Here is a 27,911-nt window from a genome sequence, read left to right on the forward strand (position 1 = left end):
TTGCGCGCGCCCCGCTAGTCTGACCACGTCAGGCCGGTGGGAGGGCGATTTAGGAGGGGAGAGTGTGGGGACTGCGTAGCCCATTTCGTTGCAGCGCCATAGCACAGCACGTTTTGGGCATAGGAGCCGCAGCGCGGCGAGGTCGCTTTCGAACTTCACACACGCAGTCCACCGCTTTCCCTCTCTCTCGTTCCTCCGGGGACACCGAACAGCAGCGGGACCGTTAAACACTTGCTGCTGTCCGCCCCCGAATGGCCCAGGGGCTCACCCGATTGGTCTGTTTGGGTGGGAACCCGCTTTCCCTCTCTCCTGGCGACTCAAGTCGACCGAGGAGCGGCAACGCAGAGAGAAGCTCTCGGACAGCGAAACGGTGCGTACTGACTTCCGATTCTCCCGGTCTTCCCTTTGGTTGGCCGGTCTTGCCGAAGGTCCTCGACCCGAGGCGGTTGCGTACCTATTCGCTGCTCCTGTTCTGAAGGCTACGCCAGAGAAATGCGGCTCACGTGCGCAGTCGTACTGCGCTGAGTCACCCTCGGGACTACTCCGAGCTGAAGGAACGTTACCCTGGTAACACTGTCGTTGGGATCCATCCTCCTGTATAGCGGCGTGTTACCGCGTTTTGAGATTCTGAGTGTCACCCCTTGACTTGCGGGAGCTTTGGCTCACGAGCCCCGCGCCGATACGGGTGTAACAGCTATCCTGAACGCCAAGGTGGTCGTATATTAAACGCCTTCCTTGTACTCTAGGCCTTCTCCTTGTGGCGCTCTGTTTCGCTCCCAGAGGAGACCGAACGAGCGCCTGCTTCGGGCACACGCTACACACGCGGCTGAGCTGATCGTCCCCCTGAGGGGTTCGGATCCTCGGACCCGCGCGGTGGTCTAGGTGATTCCCGGCGGAGCACCGCTATAGGCGGAGACCACAACATAAACACTTTCTTTTTCATTTATATCTATTAGTAGACTTAAAAATATCTAATCTTTAACTTGCTAATATATTTGGACAGATTGTATAATGAAAAAAGAAGTCTGAACTTGCAATATCTTTGACTTCACATTGCCACAGATATCAAGCCAGCATGCACCTCAACACAGGCGCAGGGTAATATACCACGTGCGAGCAGCACGAAGTGTGCTTCATTGGTGTGTCTTTTCAACTTTTGTTCCACTGACCATGGCCCAAGTACGTATATACTAGGCAGAACTGTACAATTGAGAACTGAAATTTAGAGCCGTTCTTTTGACCACTATTTTTGGTACAATTATTTGCCTTGTGGAGCGCTTATAGAAATGTCCTTAGGGTAACGTTTTGGTAGTTCCCTTTCAGACATGTTTGTATCGCTTGGTTTTTAGCGCTCCTCTTCAAGTGTCAGAAATTTCTCATTTGTAATGGTTATCTCGTAGTTTCTAGCAGCATTATGTTTTTGGCACTTTTGTGGTATGAGAAGCTGCCTGAAGAAATGTCCTTAGGGTAAGGTTTTGGTAGTTCCCTTTCAGACATGTTTGTATCGCTTGGTTTCTAGCGCTCCTCTTCAAGTGTCAGAGATTTCTCATTTGTAATGGTTATCTCGTAGTCTCTAGCAGCATTATGATATTGGCACTTCGTGGTATGAGAAGCTGCCTGAACAAGTTGCTTATCAAGATGAACATTCCAACTCAGGATTCTGCTTGTGTGGATATTCTTTTAGTATATATTTTTTAAAGATAGGTAGAAAGTACTGGCTTTCTATTTTGAATCTCGTGGCCCCAGAAGCAGGTGGTGGCATGCAAGCCATACCCTTTTGGTCATTCATTAGTATGCAATATTACCTCCTAGTAATCAGTTTTAATCTTCTAAATATAACTGTGGCACTGTGACTGCTAGTCATTTTCTGAGCGTTAAGACCGTTTTCTCATCACTATTGTTTTAGTCAAGTTGAATTTTCAAGAATTTTTTATTGAAGTTTTTTTTTAAATCCATGTTTAACCTGTCTGTATACAGCTAGAACTTGCACTGAATATTTTCATACATTGGCATGATTTCATGATTGGCACCTGGCTAGGTGCCAATCATGTTTGCAATGAAGCTTTGTCAATTGTAGAAATAAAAAGTAACGTTGATATGACATTGCGAGCCTCATTTGTGTGCTTTACCTAGTACTTACTGAACTCACTTTTTTTTCACGTAACCATTGCAGGATTTGTAATAATTCAAAACGTTCCAAACACACCTACGTTTTTGTGAGCCCAGTTTTCACATTTCGATGAGTGCTAGGACTATATATAAAAGTTGGCAGTCACTTTAGCACACACAAAAGAGGATGAAGGCAAAAACTTGGGCACTCATGAAACATTCATTAAATTACTTGTTATTCTCATTCGAGTGCATTTCCTATTACTTGTTTTCTCCCACCAAGGTCATGGGTTTGAGTGCCTTAATTAACTTGAGCTTAATTACATGTACCTTAATTAAATTTGCCCTAATTAACACTGGTGTCGTGGGTTCACTTCGTTCTAATTAACACCAAGTGAGGTGGGTTCGACTCCCACCAAAGGTTGAGAGTTGGAGTGCCTTAATTAACTCTACCTAAATTAACTTTACCTTAGTTAACTTTGCCAAAATTAACATTAAATGTCATGGGTTCGAATGGCTTCATCAAGTCTACATTAATTCACTTTGCCATAATTAATGCTGCCCGCCATGGTTGCTCAGTGGCTATGGTGTTAGGCTGCTGAGCACGAGGTCGCGGGATCGAATCCCGGCCACGGCGGCCGCATTTCGATGGGGGCGAAATGCGAAAACACCCGTGTATTTAGATTTAGGTGCACGTTAAAGAACCCCAGGTGGTCGAAATTTGCGGAGTCCCCCACTACGGCGTGCCTCATAATCAGAAAGTGGTTTTGGCACGTAAAACCCCATATATTATTATTATTATTATTATTATTATTATTATTATTATTATTATTATTATTATTAATGCCAATGGTAGAGGGTTCGACTCTCGACCTTAAACATGTCAACTGGAATCAAACTTGGAGATATGGTCGGTTTGCCCATTATATATCTCCATGTTGGGTCGTAGGTTTGAGTGCCTTAACTTTGCCTTAATTAATACCAAAGGTCGTGTGCTTGACTCTCACCAAAGGTTGTCTGTTCTACTTTTGCCTTCGATGTCAATTGTAATCCTACTTGGAGATGTGGCTGGTTTGCCCTTAACTCCAAGTGCGTTCGACTCCAATCAAAGGATGTGGGTTAAGGTGCCTTAATTAATTATATCTTAATGGAGTGTGCCTTAATTAGCTTTGCCCTATTTAGCACCGAAGGTCGAGGGTTCGAGCCCCAATTTTGGTGCCTTAACGCCAGACATCAGATTTTTCTACCAATGAGCCATTTAATAATTTCGGCTTAATAAGAAAGATACCTCATGAATGTTGCAATTTACATTTACATTATCTCCAAGTGGGTTCGACTCCAATCAAAGGATGTGGGTTAAAGTGCCATTATTAATTATATCTTAATGGAGTGTGCCTTAATTAGCTTTGCCCTATTTAACACCAAAGGTCGAGAGTTCGAGCCCCAATTTTGGTGCCATAACGCCAGACATCAGATTTTTTTACCGATGAGCCATTTAATAATTTCGGCTTAACAAGAAAGATACCTCATGAATGTTGCAATTTACATTTACATTATCTCCAAGTGGGTTCGACTCCAATCAAAGGATGTGGGTTAAAGTGCCCTAATTAATTATATCTTAATGGAGTGTGCCTTAATTAGCTTTGCCCTATTTAACACCAAAGGTTGAGGGTTCGAGCCAATTTTGGTGCCATAACGCCAGACATCAGATTTTTCTACCGATGAGCCATTTAATCATTTCGGCTTAATAAGAAAGATACCTCATGAATGTTGCAATTTACATTTTGACATTTACATGATTACCTCATAATGGAACATTTCAAACAAGGTCACCAGCTACTCGCTGACAATGGTGGTAACTGTGGCATTAGTGAGCCTAACCAGATGTACGATTGAGTACAAATAAAATGTGAACACCAGAGCATGTGGCCAAAGCATAACTAAAGGTACAGTGTGTGTTGTCGGCCAGTCATTGGGCACGTGCATGGGCATGTGGTTCTTGTGCAGAGTGCAGCGCTGCTCGCCCTACTATGATAAATGTCACCCTTGTTTTGTCCGGAAGCTGCTTTCTCATCTCTCTGTGGCAGTGCCAATCCCACATGGCAGTACTCTTATGGTGGCAAGCACCATCACCCCATCTGCAGCATGATATAACTGGCAAGCACCCAGTTTCCCAATGTCTATTGTTTTGCTCTTGTTATCACCATCAAAGCTGCCAGTGTCTAATAGTAATTTGAAGAGCACCAAAAATGTATTGCACTGGAGGAGCAACAACAGTGCTAGCCACCTTAACAGTAATCACAGATATGAATGGCTCTGCAATGGCAGGGCGACAATACAAGCTTCAAACAAAATACAGGTGATGTAATCGCCCTAGGGCAAGCAGCCCTGCATTCCGCATCGAAGAATGATGGCTGGCCGATGCCGCACACTGTGTTCCCAGTTATGCTTCGGTCACGCGCTCTGCTTTTCGCATTTCACTTGCAGGTATGCAGCTCACTATAGCGTGAACAGGAACTATCTATTAGATGTTCTATGAACCTCCTGTATGTCTAAAAGGAACATCTATTAGAGACCACTTTTGTCCAGCTGTGACATCCTTTCAACGTTAGATAAACGTGATCTGGATGGGGCTTAGATTATCCATAGTACATATTTGTAATACTGTTTGAGGAAATACAGATATCTATAGGATGTGTGCGTCTAAAACATGATGTTCTATGGACATCTATGGGACATAAATGGTTCACTGGGGCAAGTAGCTTGGGAGCGAACACCGAAGTAGCTAGGCCTGTAGACATGGCAAGAATAAGAAATGAACTGTCACAGCATCAGCACCGCAACATAAAAGTGGTTTGTTGTGAGAAAGGAAAGGCTGGCACTATCTTGCTCTCTTCTGCAGCCCTTGAGGGAGCACGGCTCAGTGCCTGCACTGAAATACACGCTTGCAGATGCCCACATGCACTTGCTTGGTGCGCCATTGCAATAGCTGCACTTATAGTGACACATGACAGGCACGCGACTGTGAGACTAATTGATAATTAGACAATAATGCTACGTAAATTCTGTTTAAATCATTTGAAGGGACCCTGAAACGATTCTGACGATTTTCTACAAACGTACTGCGTCGTTAGAGTAAGTCCTTCTGATCATTAATTGACACATCTAACTGCTCCGCGTAAAGTGTGTAATTTATTATAAGGTTTTAAAAATGCACATCGCTGTCGATCGCAGCACACTGCTCGGCGGAATTTTAAGCCGTCCCTACCCATATGATCGAAATCACCCATGTGACGTCAGTGGGGCGAGCTATACGATTGGCTGACCAGGGCGTGTGATCGATATTTTTTCCAACTTTATGGTAAACAAATGATGTTCGTAATAGTTGGAATGTTAGTTAATTTGTTTTTCTAAAAAGAAAGTAACATAAATAGAATGCACAAACACAATTTTTCAGTACACTTAAGCACTTCCGGCACACAGCAGGTGTCGTATGCTTGTGTTACAACGTGCTCCGTCTTTGATGAGAGCTCCTCCGTCAGTGTCGGTTTGTCTTTTCGCGAGCGCTATGATTCAACTTTGTTGCGCTGTGGACTGCAAATGTAGCGACTGGCAATATGTCAAGCTGCGACATAGTGTCCCTCTGCAAGCCAGTAGACGAGCGGACTGGCTGCAGCGCATCGGACTGCCGCTATCCGATCAGCGCCAGAATTTGTGCGATTGCGGCCATCACTTTACACCGAACGATTACTAACGCAATAGTGTTTCGCAAGTCCGGTATTAGGGTAAACGCAAGCGCAAGGGGACAGGGCAGCCTGGCCGTGTCCCCTTGCGTGTTGTTTCAGGAGATGAACAGAGGCGCAAATGTGAATGGTCTGCATGGTGCAGCCACCTGGTGGCATAGAGCTCAACCACACACAGTAGCAGTAACAAAATGTATTCTTCTTTGCTGCTCATGTAAATTTTTCGCAGGAGTGTAATCGTTAATATATTGTTTTTGTAAATGTTTAAAATGTTTTACACTTGGTTAGAGCAATATTAGCTCTTTCTTGGCTGGTTAAGCTCTGCACCAACGGTTGGCTGGACCGTGGAGACCGATCAGGCAGCTCACGTACGTGTACGCTAAAGTTCCTTCATCAGCTTGAGTTTATGTCTCCACCAATCTGTCGAAATATTCAGGTAGTGTGTGCATCCGAAATTTCAGATGTTATTATACACTGACTCTATGGGGTACCGTGGCGGTGCCGCGAAGGCATCCGGAAAATTGGTTGTTGACTGTAGTTGCATAATCCTACCGAAAACAATGCATTGCTGTGAAAATGCAAAAATACTGCACTATTGTGCAGTTGGCGCAAATGGCACTTCTGTGGGCTCAGTCAGGAGCAGGCAAGCCAAATTATAGCAAAATAGCGCAAATGGCGCAGCTGGACAATGACTGCATATGTGCAGAACGTCTTCATTCACTAAGCTTGTTCTAGATAGGAAAAGGTTCCCTGATGTTATCACAGCTATCAAAAGTTCTTTAGTGGATGATAGTACTGACCCGCAAAAGCTGTTCTCAAAATTGTTTATTGTGCACACCATTTCATTCTGACTCTCACAGAAGGAAATGTAAAAAATAAAAAATTCGTCTCGAAGCCTCTGGTAAATAAAGAATTGTTAAAGGCAATCTGTGCAAGCAAAAATCTCCATAAAAAGAAACCAAAAAGTGGCCCTACAATGTTCACCTGCTTTGCAGATACATGTTTTGCAACTCTCTCAATGCTAAATTGAAGAAAGCTAAACACCAATGTAATAAATACACGATTATTGAATGTAAATCAGACAATGGTAAAATATAGAAAATTGTGACTGACCTTTTAAACAAAAAATAAAAATCACCACCCGAGCACTCTGTACAGATGGTTATCCAGTGAAGCTGAAATGTGCGGCCGCGGTGTTTATCACTCGATTAGGACCAATGGTTCATTAAACAACGGCTTGGTAGGCTGCCAGATCCTCAGTATGCAGTTGCTGCTTGCACTGCTCAGCTGCACGAGCCCGTTCTTTTGCCCGGACTGCAGCATCAGCACAGCGTAGACGAGCTCGTTCCTGGTTCTGCTCACGGTGTTGCTGATCGAAAGCTGCCTGCTCTTAAGGAGTACGTATAACACAGAGCCTACCCAATTTGGAGCCAGAAAGAAACTGCTGCATGTGCACTCGGCTGCGATGGAGAGCAATGATGTCACTACTGGTGCAGCTAATACAACACCACCTGATAGCACAAGGCATTTTCACCCCAATTCATGACGTCGTGTTACCTCGCCCGACTGCCATAGAATCTAATGGGGATGCTCATGAGTAGGCAACAGTGATTTTGACGTCACCGCTTTCATCACACCAGTATTGTCAATGGAAATTTCGGGCCAGGTAGCGCGACACCACGGATCAGAGTAAACAGGCCTTGTGCTATCTATCTAGGTGGTGTTGGCTAATCGCAAGTCTCTATTTCTCTCTTCTTTTTTTATTTTCGTGCATGCGCATGGGGTTGCGCCGGAGGAGTTTTCGGCATACAGGAGACCAACAGACGGACGGACAAATCGGCTGGCCATATACAGCTTCGCTGTAAAAGTTGATCAGATATATTATATCAGGCATGATGATCCTCTTTAGTCATCCAAAAGAAATTGCGGATGCCCCCCTTCCGCAATTTCTTTTTCAATCAGTCTCTAACTAGAACACATGATTCCAGACCTTCATTTACTCGCCTCCCCCTTTCATTTTTAATGTTGCCAACAACACCTGACAAGATGTTTAAAAGAGGTGGTAGTTGTTTAAGAAGTGATATTAACCACTAATGACTAACTATTGATTCGTTTGCATATTGCCCTTGTTCAGCAAGGTAATAGAAAAATGAGCAGTTGTAAGTTAAACAAAATATCTACCAAAACTTAATGTTCTTTCTTCAATCAATTCGGATTCTGGCAGGGATATTCAACTGACCCTGCCTGCTGTGTAAGTTTATCAGCACCCCTATAAGATGGTGCCACACCACTAGCATGACTGTGCCCCCAGAAAGCTCAAGTGTCTGCACGCGGCCTGAGGGACGCATTCACACAATGGAAGCCGGCGCATGCCCAATCATTATTTCTGTACCTCTTTGTGAATAAACCGTTATCAGTATAAATATAAAAACAACTGGCAATTAACGTGTGGATCATGGACGCAGGAACAGCCTGATGAACACACCAACCCCAGATGTAAGCATGCAAGTGTTTCTGCTCCCTCGGAAGAATAACGAAACTGCGCAACCTTCTCTCATGAAAGTACAGCTTTGGAAAAATGGAGGACTACGACAACAATGAGTCCTGGCTCTCGTATGTGAAATGGCTCAACACGTTCTTTAGCACCTCAACTGCCAATGAGGAGTTAACTCGTCATGAACTTTCTGCAATTTCTCCACATCTGCACAGTAGTATGTGCAGTTTCTTGTAATTTTGACAAATAAGTAGTGCACAATGACTTTCACGGTTTTCTTTTTTTGCAACAAGAGCAATAATGATGCAATCTCCATTCCTGGTATCATATCTTTTAGAAAAAATTGGCGCAGGATATGCAGGTGTAAAAGAAACCCCACATTAAAAAAAATTTCGAAATTTGTCATGGCAGTCAAGGGATTAATGCAGACGGCACCAAAGATGAAAGAAAAAAAGTGGATATTTTTGTCGAGTGTCGGATCCAATACATATGCCACCCTTAGCAGTTTGTTGCCACCGGCAAAGCAAAAAAAAAAAGAAGTACAAGGAGCCAATGGCTATCTTGAACAACCATTTCAACCCACTACCATCTGAAATAGCCAAAAGCTTTCGATTCAACACGTGGATTCAGCTTGAAAATTAAAGTGTCACAGTTTAGGTCACTGAATTTTGGCAAATGGAGGAAAACTGCAACTTCAGAACAGCTCTCAACTGCGTGCTGAGGGACCACCTCATGTGTGCAGTCAGTGACAAGACTGTGCAGCAGAGGCTTTTGGTTGAGAAGGACCTTACCTTGGAAAACACAATTGACATTGGCGCCCTGTCCCGTTCTCTTCTCTTGTGTGTGTCCGTTTATTTGTAGTCTTTATATTTTGTAATGAACAGCTACCAACTAGCCCAACAAGTGCTTTTATGACATTGAGAGAACAGCAGAAGCAGTGGAGCGAAACGCAATGGAACTTCAGAAAGGCTGTGTGGAATCATCCAATTTATAACTCAAGAAGGCACCACACCAATTCAGTTCAGTTCAGTTCAGTTTATTACCTTAAAGGTCCCCCGTAGGGGCATTACATAAGGGGTGGGTTTTTATAAGATAGCAAAACATCGTCATAAATAATTATTTAACAAAATGGTCGGTTACAAGTTCTGTGAACGAAGATGGACAAGTCGTATTAGTGATGTTGGCGGGAAGGCCATTCCAGTCTGTGGCGGTACGGAAGAAAAAGGAGGCTGCGAAGGTGGTTGTCCATGCCCGTGGGCGTGCCACTTGAAGTGGATGGCTGGTGCGATGAGATATGCGTGCTGCTGCTGTTATGCAAGGCTCTTGATTAAGGGAAGAAAAGAAGAACTTGTGGTACAGGGAAAGACTGGAAATGCGACGTCAACATGAAAGTATTGACAAGCCCGATTCTGATTTCAGTGATGAAACGCTGACGTCGTATGAATATGAGGTATGAATGAATCTAACAGCACGATTTTGAACTGATTCTAATGCGTCGGTGAGATATGCTTGATGCAGGTTCCAGATAGCTGACGCATATTCCAGTTTCGACCTGACAAGTGACTTATATGCTAGCAATTTTAAATCTGATGGGACCTGCCGTAGGTTCCGTTTTAGAAAACCTAAGGTTTTGTTAGCTGCAGAGATAATGCTAGTGACATGTGCGCGCCAAGACAAATCGTGAGACAGGGTTACACCTAGATATTTATAGGATTGTACTGATTCTAATGGTGTGGTATTTATTTCATATGGGAAGAAGGAAGGGTTGCGACGGCGGGAGAAGGACACGAATTTACATTTCTTGGCGTTAAGGGTCATCAGCGAATTGCTGCACCATTCTAAAACACTGTTAAGATCATTTTGGAGTGTAGTATGGTCAGATGAGTTGATAGAGCGGTAGATGACGCAGTCGTCTGCAAACATGCGTATATTACAGGAGACACACTGACGTAAATCATTAATATATATTAAAAATAACAGGGGACCAAGAACAGATCCTTGGGGCACACCAGAGGTTACTGGGAGGGGACTTGATAGATTACCGTTGATAAAAACCATTTGTGTGTGATTAGACAAAAATTCATTTATCCAGATTAGAACGTTAGGGTCCAAAAGTTCAACAGCTGAAGTTTTAGTAGCAAACGTTGGAGGGATACTTCATCAAATGCCTTTGCAAAATCTAAAAAGATTGCGTCAGTTTGTACATTGATGTCAAGGTTAGTATGCAAGTCATGAACGAAAATAGCTAATTGAGTTTTGCAGGAGAAACCTTTGCGAAAACCGTGTTGTGAAGGGTGAAAAAAGTTATTACTGTCCAAGAAGGCAATGATTTGAGAGTAGATGACATGTTCCATGATTTTGCACGGCACGCTTGTTAGTGAGATGGGTCGATAATTTAATGGAGAATTCCTGTTTCCGGTTTTGTAGACTGGAATGACCCTTCCCACTTTCCAATCACCCGGCATGTTTCCTGAAGAGAGTGACTGTGAGAACAGTAAGGATAAGTATGATGCAGCCATATGTCTTGTGTTTCTTAGAAGTTTAGAGTTAATTTCATCAATGCCAAATGACAATGATAGCTTAGTCTTCTGGATTATGGATGAAATTCCATCAGCACAAAATGTGATGCATGGCATGCGACCTTCAATGTTGTACAAAGATAAAGAAATTACGTCAAACACCACCATAAAACGCATCGTTCGGTACCAAGTGGACATAAAGACCGAGCAATAAAGCCGAAAGAGAGAAACAAGCCCGGATCCCAAGAAAAAATGCAGCCCTACATTTGCTGTTCCACTTGTTTCCACTTGTTTATTAGCCTGCATCATGAATTACTCTACTTCCTAAGTAGGGCCAAAAGAAAGAAAGAAAATGGCTGCAAGTACCTCGCGAGATGTTTTCCCAACTTGTGTCCACCTATGTGGGCACTGCATATTAACTTCAACATGATTTGTACGTCTACAATTTGTTTCTGTGAGCTCCTGAAACAGTATGAATCAAGCTTTTAAAAACAGCTACTCATTTGCTTGCTTAAATTTTTTTACTAGTGAAGAGGTTATGTTGCATACAAATTATGACAGATTTATTACCTGGAAGGTGCTGCAGCTATGAACCTCTTTACCACTTGTAATATCCTGTGTCAGCTTCCAGTTTCGGTTTCGAATCCGTTACGCCAGGTCGCCACTCAGCGTCAAACACTATATGCCGGCTGCGTTTCCCCTCGCTGGAATAAAGTCATTCTTTGTCTGGTTCCCAACTTAAGCAGTCCGGTTCTTCTTTGTGGCGCTTAGCGTCTCGGCCATTAGGCCTTATGCCGTAGATCCCGCATCCGGCCGCACTGTCAAAGCTACTACAAACTGGCAACGAGGTAAACTGTTTACTCTGCTTCCTACGTGCCTTTGCTGTTCTCCTTCTGCTCCTACTTTTGCTTCTAGCATGCAAGACGCCGCAACTATGTCTCCTTCTCCGTCAACTGCAACTACACCGCCTTTGTTCACGGTGCCCAGCATGGCATTCGTTCCATAGAGTTTCTTACAATAATTACTAGAGGGAACTCTGGCGCTGCAGTCATACCACCATGCGAATGATGGGAAGTACATGGATTTGTCTGATCTTCATGCTTGTGGATTCAGACATTCTTGTGGCTTTGTACATTATGCCATGTAAATCTTATTGTTGTAAATTTCAATGTAATCTATACTCTTTGAAGTGCAGAAGACGCCGCCGACACGCACAATTGCTATTAATTGCAACGATTGAGCTTGTCCAGGTGGCCAAAAATCGAAACGCGCCAAGCATCTCAAGGCACTGGCATTCCCGCGATAAATTCATAAGGGTGTTTCATTCACTTGTCGATATATGCGTTCGTGGCTTAATGGTTGCAATATCTGGCTTCTGTGCTAGAGTTCCTGTGTTTGAATCCAGCCGTCGCACAATTTTATTGATGTTTACTTATTTATTATGCAGTACATTGTTGCAAATGACTAGTTTACAAAGTCACAAAGCTGTCTGAAGCCAAAAAGACGAAGTTTAGGCAAATCTATGTACTTGCCATAATTCCCATGCTGGTACAGCCGTTCTTGTTGCAGCTCCCATAGACACTAGCGCCAGAGTTCCCTCTAGTATGACTTAAAAATTGTAACAGCGTAAACCCATGCAACCACAAAGTAACATGGACGAGACACAAGCGCTGACTGTCAACTAAATTTTGTTGACGGAAGACAGATACCTTATACCTTCCCCCTTCACTTCTGCGTTTCCCCTTGTGTAAGGTATCAGTCTTCCGTCAATAAACACAAGGGGAAAGGTTACTATTTTTAAGTCAAGTATGCACCAACTCACCCAGAAAGAAGTTTTAATGAAATTCCCTCTATAAATTATTGTATGAAACTCTATGGTTCGTACCCCCCATGCCGCCTTTCCTGGCGCTACCCAGTACTCCTGCAGTACTGTGGCTCACGTAGAAACATTACTTTTGCATGTTTCTCGAGGCACTACAAGACGAGAGGAAGAAAGCCATTTTACTTAGTAACTTAGGCTTCAAGGGGCAGCATCTCTACTACAACCTTGCGTCGCAACAGACCTGATATCTACTACGTTCGAAGACATTCTTCGCATCTTCGACCAGCATTACAAACAAAGCACCAATCCCCTGGTGCACCACATTATCTTTAGGGGCAGAAAGTAACTTCCCGGGGAAACCTTTCAGGACTTTGTCACCACATTACAAAGGCTAGCACCTCTTTGTGTGTTCGGCGCTTGACATGACGAGTCCCCTCGCGACCAAATTTCGCAAGGCATCGCATCAGCAAGAATACAAGAAGGGTTTCTATGAAGGATCGTCCCTCACGCTCAAGAAAGCCCAGGAAATCGGACGAAGCGTACAGCAAGTTTACAAAGAACTTCAAGTTTTCAACAACTCGTCTGTTCAGCGCGTCTCGATGCAACATCAAGATGGCATCGACAGCCATCACCTTTCTCATCCGGACGTGCAAGATGGTGGTCCCCACCACCCTTCTAGCTCGACCCGGCGGTTCCAAGATGGTGCTCAACAGCATGGTGGAAAATCGCAACCTAGGGATGCCAGTCAACAAGGTTTTGCAGAAGGGTTGAAATCTGGGCCAGTTGATACATACTTGAACGAAAAAACCAGTCAAAAACACAAAGGACAAGAGGAGAAGTTCACACCACAACGACAGAAGAGCGAGAAATCTTGGAAGTGTACTACATCAGTTTATTAGGTGATGACTGCGTTAGTACAACCTCGGTGCGCTTACATGAAAAAGAATTTGAATTTCTGAGTCGGTCCCGATAGAAACGTTTCTTGTCTTTTCATGCTATGTGATTAGTGATGATGCAGTTGCGCATGCTTTGCTGGCCTTGCTGGGACTACACCGATTCTAATAAACCTCAGTTGATAGTCCAGTCGTTGTGGTGTGAACTTCTCCTCTTGTCCTTTTGTGTTTTTGACTGGTTTTTTCGTTCAAGTCAACAAGGTGCCCAGCCCGAACTTCGCGAAGCCAGTCTAGACATTGCAGTCCTTTGCTACCAATGTGGTTCACCTCACCACATCGCATCCGATCCAAGCTGTCCGGCCAAGCACGTTTCCTGCTGTGCGTGCGGAAAAGTGGGACATTATGCTTCAGTTTGCCGTTTGAGGAACCGAACGGCAGTCAGCAGCAAATACGTTCCCGGAGCTAACCACTTCATGCCTTTCGGCAGGTACTGCATGCGGTCATCGGACGCTTCACTGAGACACGGGCAGTGCAGCCGCTGGCATCGGTGAACCTGGATCTGCGCAGGCTCTGCGCAGACAGTGGGTTTCTGTCTGCAATTTTCATCCGCAAGCTGTCACCCTCTCGTCGGCACATCACCTAGCCTGCACCCCAGATGCTTGGGAATGCCTACTTAAGGAACAGCATCGCTCGGCTTCTTTGCAGTCAGCGGCAAATACGTACCCGGAGCTAATAATTTCATGCCTTTCGGCAGGTGAGCCTTTTGCTGTTACTTATTTTATCATTGTAATTTTTTGCCGCTGACTGCACAGAACTGCCTTCTGATTGTGCTGCTTGCTCTAAGCCGTTACCTTTGGGTGCGAAATTTTTAACATGTTCGGCTTGCCAAGAAGGTTTCTACCTTAAAAAACGATGCTCTACAGTAGTTGAAAACAGCTACGCAAAAATGAGTACAGTTAAACGCAAAACCTGGCTGTGCCAAACATGCCGACCGGAAAAAAGCACACAAGGAGACTTGACACAGACAGCAAAAGAAGAATCGTTTCCACAGCAATTTACTGCTGTAAATGAAAAATTAGACCGACTTGCATCTAGTGTAGAAATACTCGCCACGAAGGTACAGGAACTTCTTACAATTAAGGACTCGGTTGGAAAGATCGAGAACGCGATACAGGAAGTGCAGACTTCAATAGAATTTCTTTCCACAAAATATGACTCAGCATTGGAGACAGTCAACAAAAATTAGACGGAAGTGGCGGAATTACGTTCCAAGGTTGACTCGCTGTCTTCTACTGTCGAGTTCAAGTCAGACCTGATTGACAAAATAAGTGAGCAAATGAATGAAATGGAGCAGTACAGTAGGAGAAAAAATTTCGAGATCCACAGGCATCCCAGCAAGCCAAAGGAGCACTTGCAATCCTTCCTCAGTCATCTTGCGCAACAACTTGAGGTACCTAACTTTGCAGCAACTCAAGTCTCTGCTATCCACCGTCTACCCTGTAGGGACAATACTGCACCAGCCATTCTTGTCCAGATGTGCTCGGTTGAAGCGAAGGAACAATGGCTTTGATCACGTAAAAACTTGCCACAATTAGTTCAGAATGATTTTCCATGGTTGTATTTCTATAACAACCTCACACGGGTTAATCGTGAACTGTTCTGGCTAGCTTGCACTAAAGCAAAGGAAATGTGCTTCAAGTACGTCTGGACAAGAAATGGCAAGGTGTTTGCAAGGAAAGCAGATGGTGATCCACTCGTTTGAATTAATAGAAAATTGGACATTGAGAGGCTTATCTAGTCATGGGTAGTACTTTCAAGGTTTGCAATGACCTTTTAGAAGTTTCTCGGTTTTTTTGTTATCCGGGTAATGACGCTTTCCATGTTACTCACGTAAACATCAGAAGCATTCGTAAGCACTGGGACCATTTAGTAGCCATTCTATCTTCTGTTCCACTGTTTTTAATGTCATCGTACTCACCGAGATAAATATCTCGCCAGGTCTATTTTCTAGTTTCGCATTACCGGGCTATCAGTCATTCTCCTTTTTTCGTCCAGTCCGGAAGGGTGGAGGCGTGGCTGTCTTTGTAAAAAACACTTGGTCACTCTCCGAACTCAAGTTCCCTTTCGACCATGCCGAAACTGTTACTCTACGCTTATCAAATCCTCGATTTTCATTGTCCTTGCTTTGTGTATATCGTCCCCCATGTGGTAACAGGCGTCTTTTTTTTTGGAGAGCTCGACTCTGCGTTATCACGTCTAAGAACCGATGAATGTATTTGCCTCACAGGTGACATTAATATAGATACGATACGTCCAGCAGTAGGAATAGTTGCTGATTATTTAGATACACTATCTAAATGAGGAATTGAAATGACAATCCATGCAGCAACTCGCGAGGAATTCCTATCTTAAGGTCTTGTTTCATCTTGCATTGATCATGTAAATGTTAGAGCCCAGAATCTGGAAGTAAAATCTACTATTGCACAGGTTAAGCTTTCTGACCCCTACTTCATCTGCTGTTCACTGAAACAGTCTGTGAATCCTTTGTTATTAGAGGCTATTAACTCTATCAAACAAATTTGTATAATTGATCCAAGGCTTTTCGATAAACCAGTCCAGAAAAATGACTGGGATAATTTTTTATGTACTGTGTCACAGGAAAACATGTACCGTGAGTTTGTAGCTGAGTTTGACGATTTTAGGCAGGCAGCAATACGCATTGTCAAAATCAGGCAACGTAACCTGAGCCAGAAATGGATGACAAGCGAAATCCCAGCAGCTATAAAGGAAAAAGACTTGTGGACTAAGGCCAAGCGGTCGTCAAACTGCAATGACGCGCGCTTAAGATATAAATGTGCCAGAAACAAGGTGAATGCAATGCTCAAACTTGCGAAGCGCGTTTATTTTAGAAAGAAATTTGAAGACGCTTGATCTGACATAAAATAAACATGGTCCCTAATCAATAATCTTAGAGGCGGCAACATTTAAAAGCCTAAACAGCGCCTTTCGTCTTATTTTTCTGCAGACGACGAAACTTTGGCAAACTTATTTAATCAGTTCTTTTTAAGTGTCTCAAGATCGAGGACACGGCGACCATTCGTGTGTACTTTAACAGATAGCTTGCTAGATTCCGCATATCTTCCTTTACTATCGCTTCAAGAATTAAGGTCCATTGTCTGCAATCTTAAGACGAACAAATCACCTGGCTTCGACAAAATCTCTGTCAGTGAACTCCAGAGAAATTTTGACGCAATTAAACATGTATTGCTATCTCTTTTAAACTTTGTTTTGGATGGTGGTGCGATTCCAGTTGATATGAAACGCAATTGTAATCGCGCTTCATAAGCAAGGTGCACGCAATAGTATAAAAAATTACAGACCTATTTCGATACCTCCCTGTATAGCTGAAATATTAGAAAAACATGTGGCTCTTACGGTAACACAGTTTCTAGATAAGCATAGTATATTATCATCACATCACTATGGATTTGTACAGGGGAAGGGTACACAAACACTGTCAGAAGCTTTCTCTGATCTTTTAAACTTAACACTAGACCGTAACCGGGTAGTATGTGCCCTCTTTATGGATGCCTCTAAGGCATTTGACAGTGTTTGTCATGACATTTTGTTACAGAAACTGTCTCTCCTAGGCCTTCGTGGATCATTCTTGAATTTATTAACTAACTTTCTGCAGGATAGATGACAATGTGTAAAGGTGGGAAATAGTTTAAGTGTTTTTACCAGTATTCATTCTGGAGTCCCTCAGGGCTCAATATTAAGCCCCCTGCTTTTTAACGTTTATGTGAATGATTTGTCCAGTGTAGTAAGTAATTACGGTATATATATCAATAGGCCAATGATACTGTTCTTGTATCCTGTCCAACTAATTACTATGATGCAATCAGCTCCTTACAGAATGAGGCAACTAAAGCTATGGACTGGTTTGCAGCTAATTTAATAAGCGCCAACCCTTGTAAAACACGACTTGTCTGTTTCAATAACCCTATGAAAAAAATCCTGCCTACGACATCATTATTCTTACACACATCAGACTGTTATGAATGTACATGTCAACCTGCTGAAAATGCATCTTCTGTTAAGTATCTTGGATTGCTTTTTGACTGTGATCTTTTATGGAACTCGCAATTATCCCACGTCTGTAAAAGGTTGCGCGTGGTCTCCTGTGTATCATACAACATACGATGTCTTATGCCAATCTCCGTTCGAAAAATTATTGTCCATGGTTTAGTCTACAGTGTGCTACGTTATGGCTTGAATGTATATCGCCATTGTACTCTTAGGTGGAGCTCAAGAATTAATTCAATTTTACGTTCACTGCTGTCAACAGTGGCTTACGATTTGTGTCCAAAGCACTTCCCTGATTGTCGAAAGTGTTGTAATTAAACACTTCTGGAATAATGATTTTAAAACACGATATATGCCTGTCCGCTCCTTAAAACCAAAGGAACCCTACGTCATCCCCAGGACTGCGACAAAGTACGAAAAAAGAACACGGCAATACTATGTTCCAGCCATATTTAATAAATTGCCAACACCTGCTAGAAGCAAACACAAGACGTGAGATTAAGAAACTACTTAAAATTATTTATGTTTAATGTAACATTTTGTATAACTGTTCAACATTTTGCTGTGACCCCACTAATAGATACCTCCGCTATTAACCCTGTGCAATTTTCTGTGACCTGACTGTCAGGCACTGCCAGTCAAGCCCTCTGAGGCATTGGTAGGCCTGCTATATGTACTTTGTTTTCTTTATGCACAATAAAGATTGTACATCAACAGTCCTGCTAGAATGCAGCTTGTTTCCGCTACCATTGATACAGAATCAGCCACTACAGTCCCGTCTGTGCTTACAATTCAAGCACCGAATTTCGTTCCGGCAACAATTTACGCCGAAGTCATCATGGCGAATACTACACTCAAGTTGCTTGTGGATAAAGGAGCTACGATGTCACTGATGAACAACTCCCTGTTGGAATAACACTTCAAGGGTTTTCTCTTATCTCCTTCGAGTCTTTGACTCAATAATTATTCGCAAGAAATCCTGCATTCAGGACATTTCTCCGTGCTCGTCAAGTGCCGCAACAAGGCTGCAGTAGTGACATTTCACGTCACGAACCAAGGCACTTCTCTCCTGGGCTTAAGACACCATTCAAGCTTTGAGCATTGATATTCAAGGACCTTCACTCACATGTCAACAAGTGTCAGGAGTTCCAGCTGACCCAACAGTTCAGCTTCCGTCTCTTCCACACAATGCTCACACAGAGTTTGCCCATCTGTTCTCAGCACAATTGGGACTTGTAAAGGGCTTTATCCACGACGTTCGTCTCCGAGCTTCAGTCCAACCAGTGTCAGCGAAACTGCGTCCTCCAGCTCTGGTTCTCCGTGAGCAAGTCTTCGCCGAGCTGCAATGGCTGGAATAAGCTGATATCATCGTACGAGTCACAGCGTCTGAGTGGATTTCTCCGCTCGTCGTGGTTCGGAAGAAAGACAATTCCATTCAACTTTGCGTATATCTTAGAGAACCCAACAAGGCTATCGTCATCGATGCCTTTCCACTACCGCAGGCTGACGAACTGTTGCATCGACTTGCTGGTGCTACTATGTTCAGTAAGCTGGACTGACAGTCCGCTTATCATCAGGTTGTATTGTGTGAGAAAAGCTGTGAGCTTGCTACTTTCATCACTCAAGACGGTCTCTTTCGCATCAAGCATTTGTGTTTCAATTGGCACTGTGCCTTCCGCTGTTTAGCAGATAATTTCATCTGTTTTAAAAAATTGTACAGGTACCTTGCGCTGCCTAAGTGATGTTTTGATTTGGGGCCGCACACAAGCTGAGCATGATAAAAATCTGCAAACTGCACTTTCCGGAATCTCAGCTGCTGGCATGGAGTTAAATGCAAAGTGTGTATACAGTGTCCCACAGCTCACTTTTCTTGGACATAGGTTCAGTACAAACGGCATTTCGCCTCGGGAAAACAAAGTGAAGTCAAGTGTTGATGCACCGCAGCCAACTGACAAGTCTCTGCAATCATTTCTTGGTCTCACGAGATACTACGCTAAACTGATCCCACAGTACGCTGAATTAGTAGAACGGCTTAGGAAACTGCTAAAGCAAGGACAACCATTTGTGTGAGATCAGGATCCTGAATACAGCTTCCAGACTATTAAAGAAGTGGTTGCAAGTGAATTCAGCTCTTACGCCAAAAGTGTTAAGACGTACGTGGACCGGCGTCGCGCAACAAAATGCCCTTAATTTCATCCAGATCTTGTCCGAGTACGTAACTTGAGAACGTCCGATCCTAAATACTCGGATCCATTTAAGGTTTACCGTAGGGTAGGTCGCAATATACTTTCAAGCTTGAAAATGGCAAACGTTGGAATGCATCTAAACTTGTGAAATGCCCTGCACGACAGGATTTTCTTGAAACCTTAACTGAAAGGAGTCATTCCAGTGACTACCCATTTCTTGATGGTTTCCCACCTTTTCTTTCAGTTATTACTGGTATAAGGGATACCTTACATTTCTTGTAGTGTAAACGAGCAGTACACACATCATCACTATGGTACTGATCGTCATACGAATTTGTCTTTCATGCCGAAAAATTTTTGAACATTACTGAGGTCTTTAGCATCCTCACGACGGTCCCAACATTTTGGGAGTGTAAAGTGCTTTATACGGACAATTTTCAATCCATGACAGCCACAGAGCTGTCTCTGAGTTAGGCTCAGAGCAATGAGCCACCCATCAGGGTTGTCCACGGGGGCATACGGATGTTTGCATTTGCTTGTATTCAGTGAATTTTATCATGTGATCTGTATGTGCAAATGTGCATCTTGTCTTTGTCTTCCCAAGACAAGTACTCTTCAGAACTGTAGTGTTCATTTTCAGACTCCATGTTGTGTGTTTCTCCTAAAATGGGGAAGCCAAGGATGTCCGCTTAGAAAAAAAAAGTCCGATAGGTACATGTACCTGAATTTTCTGTTCTATAAAGATGTCATCACCAAACACACGTGTTACAGTGCTAACATGTACTTTTTAGTCAATTCAGTTCAAGTTGATAACATGGCATGTAGTGAGCAGCATTTCCACTGCGATTATTTTTCCATTTGGCTAACGCCAACTAAAATGTGTAGATGATAACATGTCCAAAACTTACACTGGAAAATCATTGTGTAACACTTACACTTCTGTGTTCTCTAACTCATGACTTGCTTTTGTTGCAAGGAGAGCAAGTGGCACATTTTTCTCTCAAGGGAGAGGTGATGTAATATCCTGTGTCGGCTTCCAGTTTCAGTTTCGAATTGGTTACATCAGAGCGCCACTCAGTGCCAAACGCTGTAATATACCTGGTGCGTTTCCCCTCGCTAGAATAAAGTCATTCTTTGCCTGGTCCCCGACTCGAGCAGTCTGGCTCTTCTTTGTAGCACTTCGCGCCCCGGCCGTTAGGACTCATGCCAAAGGTCCCGCGTCTGGCCACCCCATCGAAGCTACCACACCAGTGAATGAGTGGAGCGACACATTTCCGCAACCAGCTGCCATGGCCCACCACTTGTGCTCGCAACCAAAACATAGTGTGTCGCATACTGGAAGCATGAAGGTGCACAAAAAGTGTGATTTTATGCAGCGTTACATCCAAGGGGTCCCAGATAAAAACAACTGCAACGTCAAACATATGGAGTGAGACTTGTACAACTGCACTACTCATGCCACAGTGTTATTGCCTTCAGGTGCAAAAAGGCATGTGACAGCAGGCAAGATTACATTGCTGCTCATCAAATAAGACCTTGCAAAAAATTTAACACAGAGGCGCTAGGCTATTATACCACGATCCAATGTAAAAGCACATCAGGAGACTGAGCGAGCCAAAGCAAGTTCCAAAGCGTCACAGCATCCTGCTCCTACGTGACCACCTTTGTGACCATAAAATAGCGCATAAAATGAAAAAAATATATAGTTAACTCACGTCATGACATGACAACACACACCTCATGAGAAACAAAATTGAAACTGGTAAATTACAGTATTTAGGGTGCTTCGAGGCTTGCCAGGTATTTTATGGGGCTTTGAGGTCCACAACCTTTATTTAACGCAATAAAAGAAGAAGTTGTGAAGTCAGCATCCTTTTAGAATCCTTTTGCACATTCATAGTCGACAAATTATTTCTGCCAATTCTTTTTCTTTTATGTGCAAGAGTAACTGGCCAGCTCTTCAAATCGGCAGTGTTTGTCTGAGTCTGCGCAAATGAACGAGGAACACGCCTGGAGGTAAAGAATATTAGGCGCCGGGGATAGTACGAAGGAGCACCCTCAGCACAGGGCAAAGTGCCGCAACCTAGAGGAATGTGTGTGTGTGTGTGAATTGCGCGAACCATGGTTCACCCAGTTTACAAAGGAGGAAGCCATTTCTCGGCTGACGCAGCCGTTCAAAAAAACATCTCTGTAAGCGTTCTTGCAAATCTTCCTGTTCCCTACCAGTGCCAATATTTGTGGACACTTTTTCCAAAGCTGATGGCGGCTCAACCTTGCATGCGCAAGGGGAGGAAGAGCACTGTATTCCGTTGCGCGCGTTGCACCATGGCACTGTGGAAGGGGATGGAGCGGGGGCGTTGTGCTTCGGCCGCGCGCAGTTGCGCCCGCTTTATTTTGAAAACGATCTGCTTTGGGGGCACAGTTTAGGTGGGCCGACGGCTCGTAGCTTTGCGTGCACTGTGTTCTCACCGCTGAGTTTGCGATAGACAGCACCAAGGTCACTTCGCTCGGTGCTGCTGCCGTGATTCCTCATGCCAGCATTTTGGCAGTGAGTGTACGCAGTCATCGAGTGCTGACATTGCTGTTTGCCTGTGCATGGTGACACCATGCTAGGTAATTTAAATAGTAAGTGAATAGTAGCCCTGTTTTGAATACAGTCTGTGATACAGACAGTGTATGTGTCAAGGCGCACCGAGGGCCGATAGCGTCATGTGCGTTACGACACCCATGCACTTGAGCATTACCCTCGTTCACGAAGTCAAACATCACTGTAACTTTTTCTTTTTTGTGGGCAATACGAGACTAAACCTAAATGAGCACTCACGTGAACAGTGCTCATGACCCTTTTTGAGCTGAGTGATGCATGCCCTGAGCTGCACTGCATCTCGATGCCTGTCTTGTAGCTGCAATGCAAATGCTTTGGCCAGGACACGGTCTTCGACGGGTACATCCCACGTACCTAAAACCAGAAACACCAATGTTATTGATGTGAGAGGAAAAAAATAATAAAGGTGCAAAATGCGTACAAGTTGCAAACAAAGGGACATGACAGAAAGCTGCATAACAGCAGTTTTAAAATAAGCAAAACAAAAGTGTAAGAACAGAGCAGTACCTGTGCCTGAACATAAAATCTCGAATGAAATGAAAGAAGGAAATCCATAGGAAATAATTTATTATAAATTCAGTCTTCTTTACCTTTTTTCAGTACGTATTATTATTTCTTTTAAAAGGGAGGAGGCCTTCTAGAAGGATGATTTAGATGCTCTTCCCCTCAGTGAGGACTCATTCACGCAAAAGATCAATGTCAAATTTCATTACATGGTATTACTACACCCTGTTATGCCTATACATAGTGGGTCGGTCTCTTTTCATGGCAGTAATTAGATAGTTTTAGTTTAGCGTGTTTAGAGTAATAGCAGGCTTACCGGAATAGCAGGATAGAAATACGCATGCACAGAATGCTAAACAACCCATAGCATTTAGCGTACACATGCTATTCCTGAAATTTAACATTACCATCTTTGCATGGCTTACATAGATTACGTAAAACATGGCGGCGGTCCTGGCCGGCCGCTTTGAACTGAATTTGGCATTGTTTTGTAGAATTCAGTTTACTTGTAGCAAATGACTGTAAAGAGCTTTCACTTAGTCTCAGGCCGCTTCGACAACAGAATACTATGGATAACCTTGTAGAGTTTTCGAGATCGCTACTTGCTCCGAATGCGTCAAGGCCTAACGAGAGAAATGTCCAAGATGCCAGCGCCAACTATCGGCAAAGTTGAGAAATAGGGGCGACAGCATATGGCCTCTGAGAGTGGAATATCTCAGAAGCCATGGTGGACAGCCTGTACTGCTTGTACTGATTTCACCGTGGATTGGTGGATATGGAAAGTACAAATGCTATGCACTCCCACCTTCCATTGCACTGCCTCTCACAGTTTCGAGACACGCACACAAAGCTTGGCGAATAGATCAAATCACTTGGGTGCACAATGTAAGGAAATTCAAAACGTAATGGAATAGCATCTTGCACATAAACTATGCTATCATGCTGTACTAAAACCGAACTTTAAGCTATGATGGAAAATAAAATGTACCTTTTCTCAGAAACAAAAAACAGCATGACCGTGAAATTTCGCACAATAATTCTGAATAATAGTGGGTTTAACTGGAACCTTTAAAAAATGCTTTGTTACATTTACGTCACAAGAAAAAAAATATTGCCGTCACACGTCTCGTACCGTGGAGGGTCTTTCTAATAATCTTTTCTTTTTTTGTTAGTTATAACTGAGTCATTTTCTCACACATTTAGGTTCAGATTACTTGCAAGGGATGTGAGTATATTCTGGGAAAATTTCAGCGCAATGGGCTGTATAGTTTTTTAGAAAAGGTACATCAAGTTCCGAAAATTTTGAAAAAAAGTGATTTTGAGAAAAACGCATTTTTATGTTTGCACCTTCACTACAACCGTTCAAAATGCACCAGCAGAGTACAGAAACTTTATGGCTTTTTTGGTGTCTTCCCCAAAGCCTTTGTTCATGTTTACGTAAACGTAAACATGAAGTAAACATAATTATGTAAACACTGAAAAAATGACGGAAAACAACATGTAAACAAACCCTCGCGTCTGTCACGCTTAAATACCAGGCGGCGTGCTTTTTGGCGCCATTTTTGAATGGCTTAGAGCGCTCCTACGCGCTCGCCGCTGCACTGTTTTGCTCCCCACAGTGTGTATTATTTTTTATTGATGAAATAAAAAAATCAGTTTTTTGGTTGATTTGCCCTACTATACCCCCTTAATACAAAATCCTAGAAAAATAACAAATGCTCATATGCTTCATTGCAAAAACATTTGTTAGTGAAAACAGTTGGTAACTGCGCAATCTTATGCATAAAAATGCTCTGAAGGCAGACAGTGAATAGCATCAGTACAGTTAATGTAAATGTACCGTGCAGGTTGGCCACATGTTTCTTGGCATCCTATGTTGATGATCTTGCTGCTGAAAACAAATTAATTTCAGGTTCTGCTGGTCTTAAGCACCAGCATGTTTCAGTTATAACCAAGATTTGACAAAGGAGTGTGGCATACTATAACTGTTTGCTTTCCATTTCAACCAAACACACCGCACCCGAACTAACTACAAAATACATACTGACTGTAACCACACCATATCATTTTTATGCACCAGCACAGGCACGTTTCATATGCAGGAATGCACAAAACTTTAGGAACTAAAGTTGGTGCTGTTTCACTCTTATGCTGGCATCAAATCTGGGAGGCAACTGCACTTTCAAGTGTTTCCTGAAAGAGAAATACACTTGTCAGTAATCGGTTCTGTTCTGCCAACATTCTGTTGAAAACAGAAAATCAGATGCTAATGTTAAAAAGAGGCCTAGGAGGGCATTCTGTAATTCTTACAGTATATTCTCCCTAGTTTATGCTATGTAAAATACACATTTCACAAGATTGTGGTGCCATCCAGTGTAGTCAACCAATCAGTACGTGTGAGCAGTGACTGAAGAGTGGGCCTCAAGTAGCAGAGGCGCAGTAAAGATAAAGGGATGGGACGAGCCCAGCACAGAGGACTGTGTGAGAGGAGGGATTAGGTCCTTAGGAAGTATGTCATTGCATGCGTGACTTATCATGGACAATAAACTACCAACTTAGCTTTTGTATTTGGCAAGATATGTGCTGCCCATAACATTCAAATTAGATTACTTTGATTGTCAGCAGCTATTCAAAACCACTAATAAGAAATGAGGCTGGCAAAACGTACTTCAACCTGTGGTAGTGTTTGCACCGTAATATGACAACAGTTTATCCTTCCAATATCACTGCCTTACCCACAATACCCAGAGCCGCAGATGCTTAGCACAGCTTAAAGCAGCCACTATGGTCTGTGGGGGTACACTTTGCATGAGACTAGGACAGAAGGCAAGTTCCGGATCTAGCCAAACTCAGTCGTTCTGTAGTACTCCCCAACCCGTAGCGCATGTAATCGCAGCTACGTTGGGTTTCAACGAATAAGGCAATCAGCGGTGTCAACTCTAACTCTGTTTATTGCTACAGGCAATAAGTAACACTTGCAGGGAGAAGTCCACTCTGTAATAAATAATAAATAGGCACTGCATGCTCTTGCTCATTGTGGGGGCCTCTTTTTCCATTTTCCTTCCAACTGGAGATGGACCTCAAGTGGCTGCTGGGGGGGTATGGGTGATGTCACTGTTGTGGGAGGCTGGCCTACCAGCTCATCATATAGTGTGCAAATGCTGTCAATCTAGGAGGAGGGTCGACTCCACAGTCTACGTACCAAGGCATCGCCATTCGGAGTATGGTGCAGGCAGTCTATGCGAAGATGCCCCTGCCACAGCATAAGCAACAAGAGGGACCAGGCTTGGGCCTCCGCCAATGTACCAGCCACCGGTGACTGGCATGGTAGTCCGAGAAGTGTTCTCATGGCTGTCCTCTGCTCCAGTGCTAGCCGTTTCTTGCGGGTCAGCGTTCGGTTTGCCAAGGTGGCACATAGAGAAACAACGAGGTGGTGGCACTATAATACAGTAGGAGGGCCCATCATGCTGTGCAGCTTCTCCCTCGCTAGAGAAGCCGGTTAACAGCTGTTCTCACCATGTGTGCCTTGATGCATGCCTTGATGACCTTGTGCGGCAGTCCATTGAACACGCTCTGGACATCTAACAGGATGAGGAGGGCCACCTCTCCCTTGCTTCTTGCCTCCTCCAAGGTGAAGATCACGTCTTTGATTCAGTGGGCCTTGCATCGGTGGCGATGGAAGCCTGTCTGTTGCTCAGGAAGGAAGCCCACCACTCCTGCCATGCAGTTTAGCCATTCTAGTGCAACGGTCTCCATCAGCTTGCAGGCCACAGAGGTCAGTGATACTGGCCTGTAGGAGTTTATAGCCATGGCTTTCGTATGGGTACCACTACCGCTGTCAACCAGGTCTCCGGCAGCAAGCCGGTCTGCCCCCAGACATCGTTCAAGGCCACCAGAAACCAACAACAGGCTCCCTTGTCCAGGTTTCATAGCACCTGGAACATAATCCAATGTTGGCATCCAATGCAGATACCAACTCATGCACCTGGAGTGAGTCATGGCAGAGGGCAGCAATCTGGCTGGATGTCCAGGCTGGGTGGAAGCCACTACGCTGCCTCGGAGATGAAGGGTCTGATACAACCTCGCAGTTTCGAGGGCTGCAAATTGGTCCGCCGAGAGCTCTGCCAGGGATGCCTCGTTGATGCTTATGCAGATGGCCACTGAGAGCACTAGCTGTCATACCCCTGGACCGGAGAGCAGGGACCACAAAAGCCTCCATGCTTCTGGACCGCCATTGGCCTGGCTAATAAGAGTTGAAAGGTATGCTGCCAGCTCTGTTGTCATAGGGAATTAGCATCTCGTCAGCAGGCACCATCAATGCAGTTACACTTGATGCGATGTTCTGGCAACTGTGATTTCAATGCTCGCCTTTTCACCCGGCATCTGGCGACACAGAGGTCCAGATGCCGAAGGTCAGGAGCTGGTTGGTCTTTAGGCATGAGTGAGCAGATGGTTGCAGCTTGCACTGCCTCAGCCACGTATAGAAAGAAGTCCCGGTCCTCTGGTATGCAGACGAGCTGGTTCCTAAAGGCTCCCCAGTCAGCTATGCTGCATTACCTGGAACTGGGTCGTTTTCCTCCTGCCGAGAGGTGGTCCGAGCCACAGAAGTCTGGCTGCGTGGCCCAACTATAGTGGGTTCCTTCCGTTGACAGGCTGACATCGATGGCAGTACAGGTCATGTGCGTTGCCCTTGGGACATAGTTAAATGATCCATTGTTCAGCACCTGTAGGCCCAAGCTGTGGAACACCTCCACAAGGTCCTTTTCTCGTTCGCAGCATCTGCGGCATCCCCAGGCCGTATGGTGTGCATTCACAATGCCGCAATGGAGGAAGTCGTGGCCGAGACATGTGGCTAGCTGCAGGAGTGTTGAAAGGTCCCATTGTTGGCAGGGTCGCACGTAAATGGAAGCCACTGTTATGCCCACCCTTCGGAGCCTTGTGGTCACAGCA

General features: G+C 44.0%; 1 protein-coding gene across 10 annotated transcripts in view; it reads right to left on the reverse strand.

Annotated features, from left to right (window-relative positions):
* Positions 1-27,911, reverse strand: part of Grip163 (gamma-tubulin complex component 6) — a 521,720-nt gene that overhangs the window by 488,071 nt on the left and 5,738 nt on the right. For all 10 annotated transcript variants that reach the window (XR_011514995.1, XR_011514994.1, XM_070539799.1 and 7 more), the window contains one exon: positions 22,677-22,811. Coding sequence is in view for 8 of the 10 variants with exons in the window: in XM_070539799.1 (XP_070395900.1) it covers positions 22,677-22,811 (135 nt within the window). In the remaining 2 variants the exon portion in view is untranslated. The remainder of the gene's footprint in view (positions 1-22,676; positions 22,812-27,911) is intronic.

This window comes from Dermacentor albipictus, chromosome 6, assembly GCF_038994185.2.
Source record: "Dermacentor albipictus isolate Rhodes 1998 colony chromosome 6, USDA_Dalb.pri_finalv2, whole genome shotgun sequence".
Lineage (NCBI taxonomy): Eukaryota > Metazoa > Arthropoda > Arachnida > Ixodida > Ixodidae > Dermacentor > Dermacentor albipictus.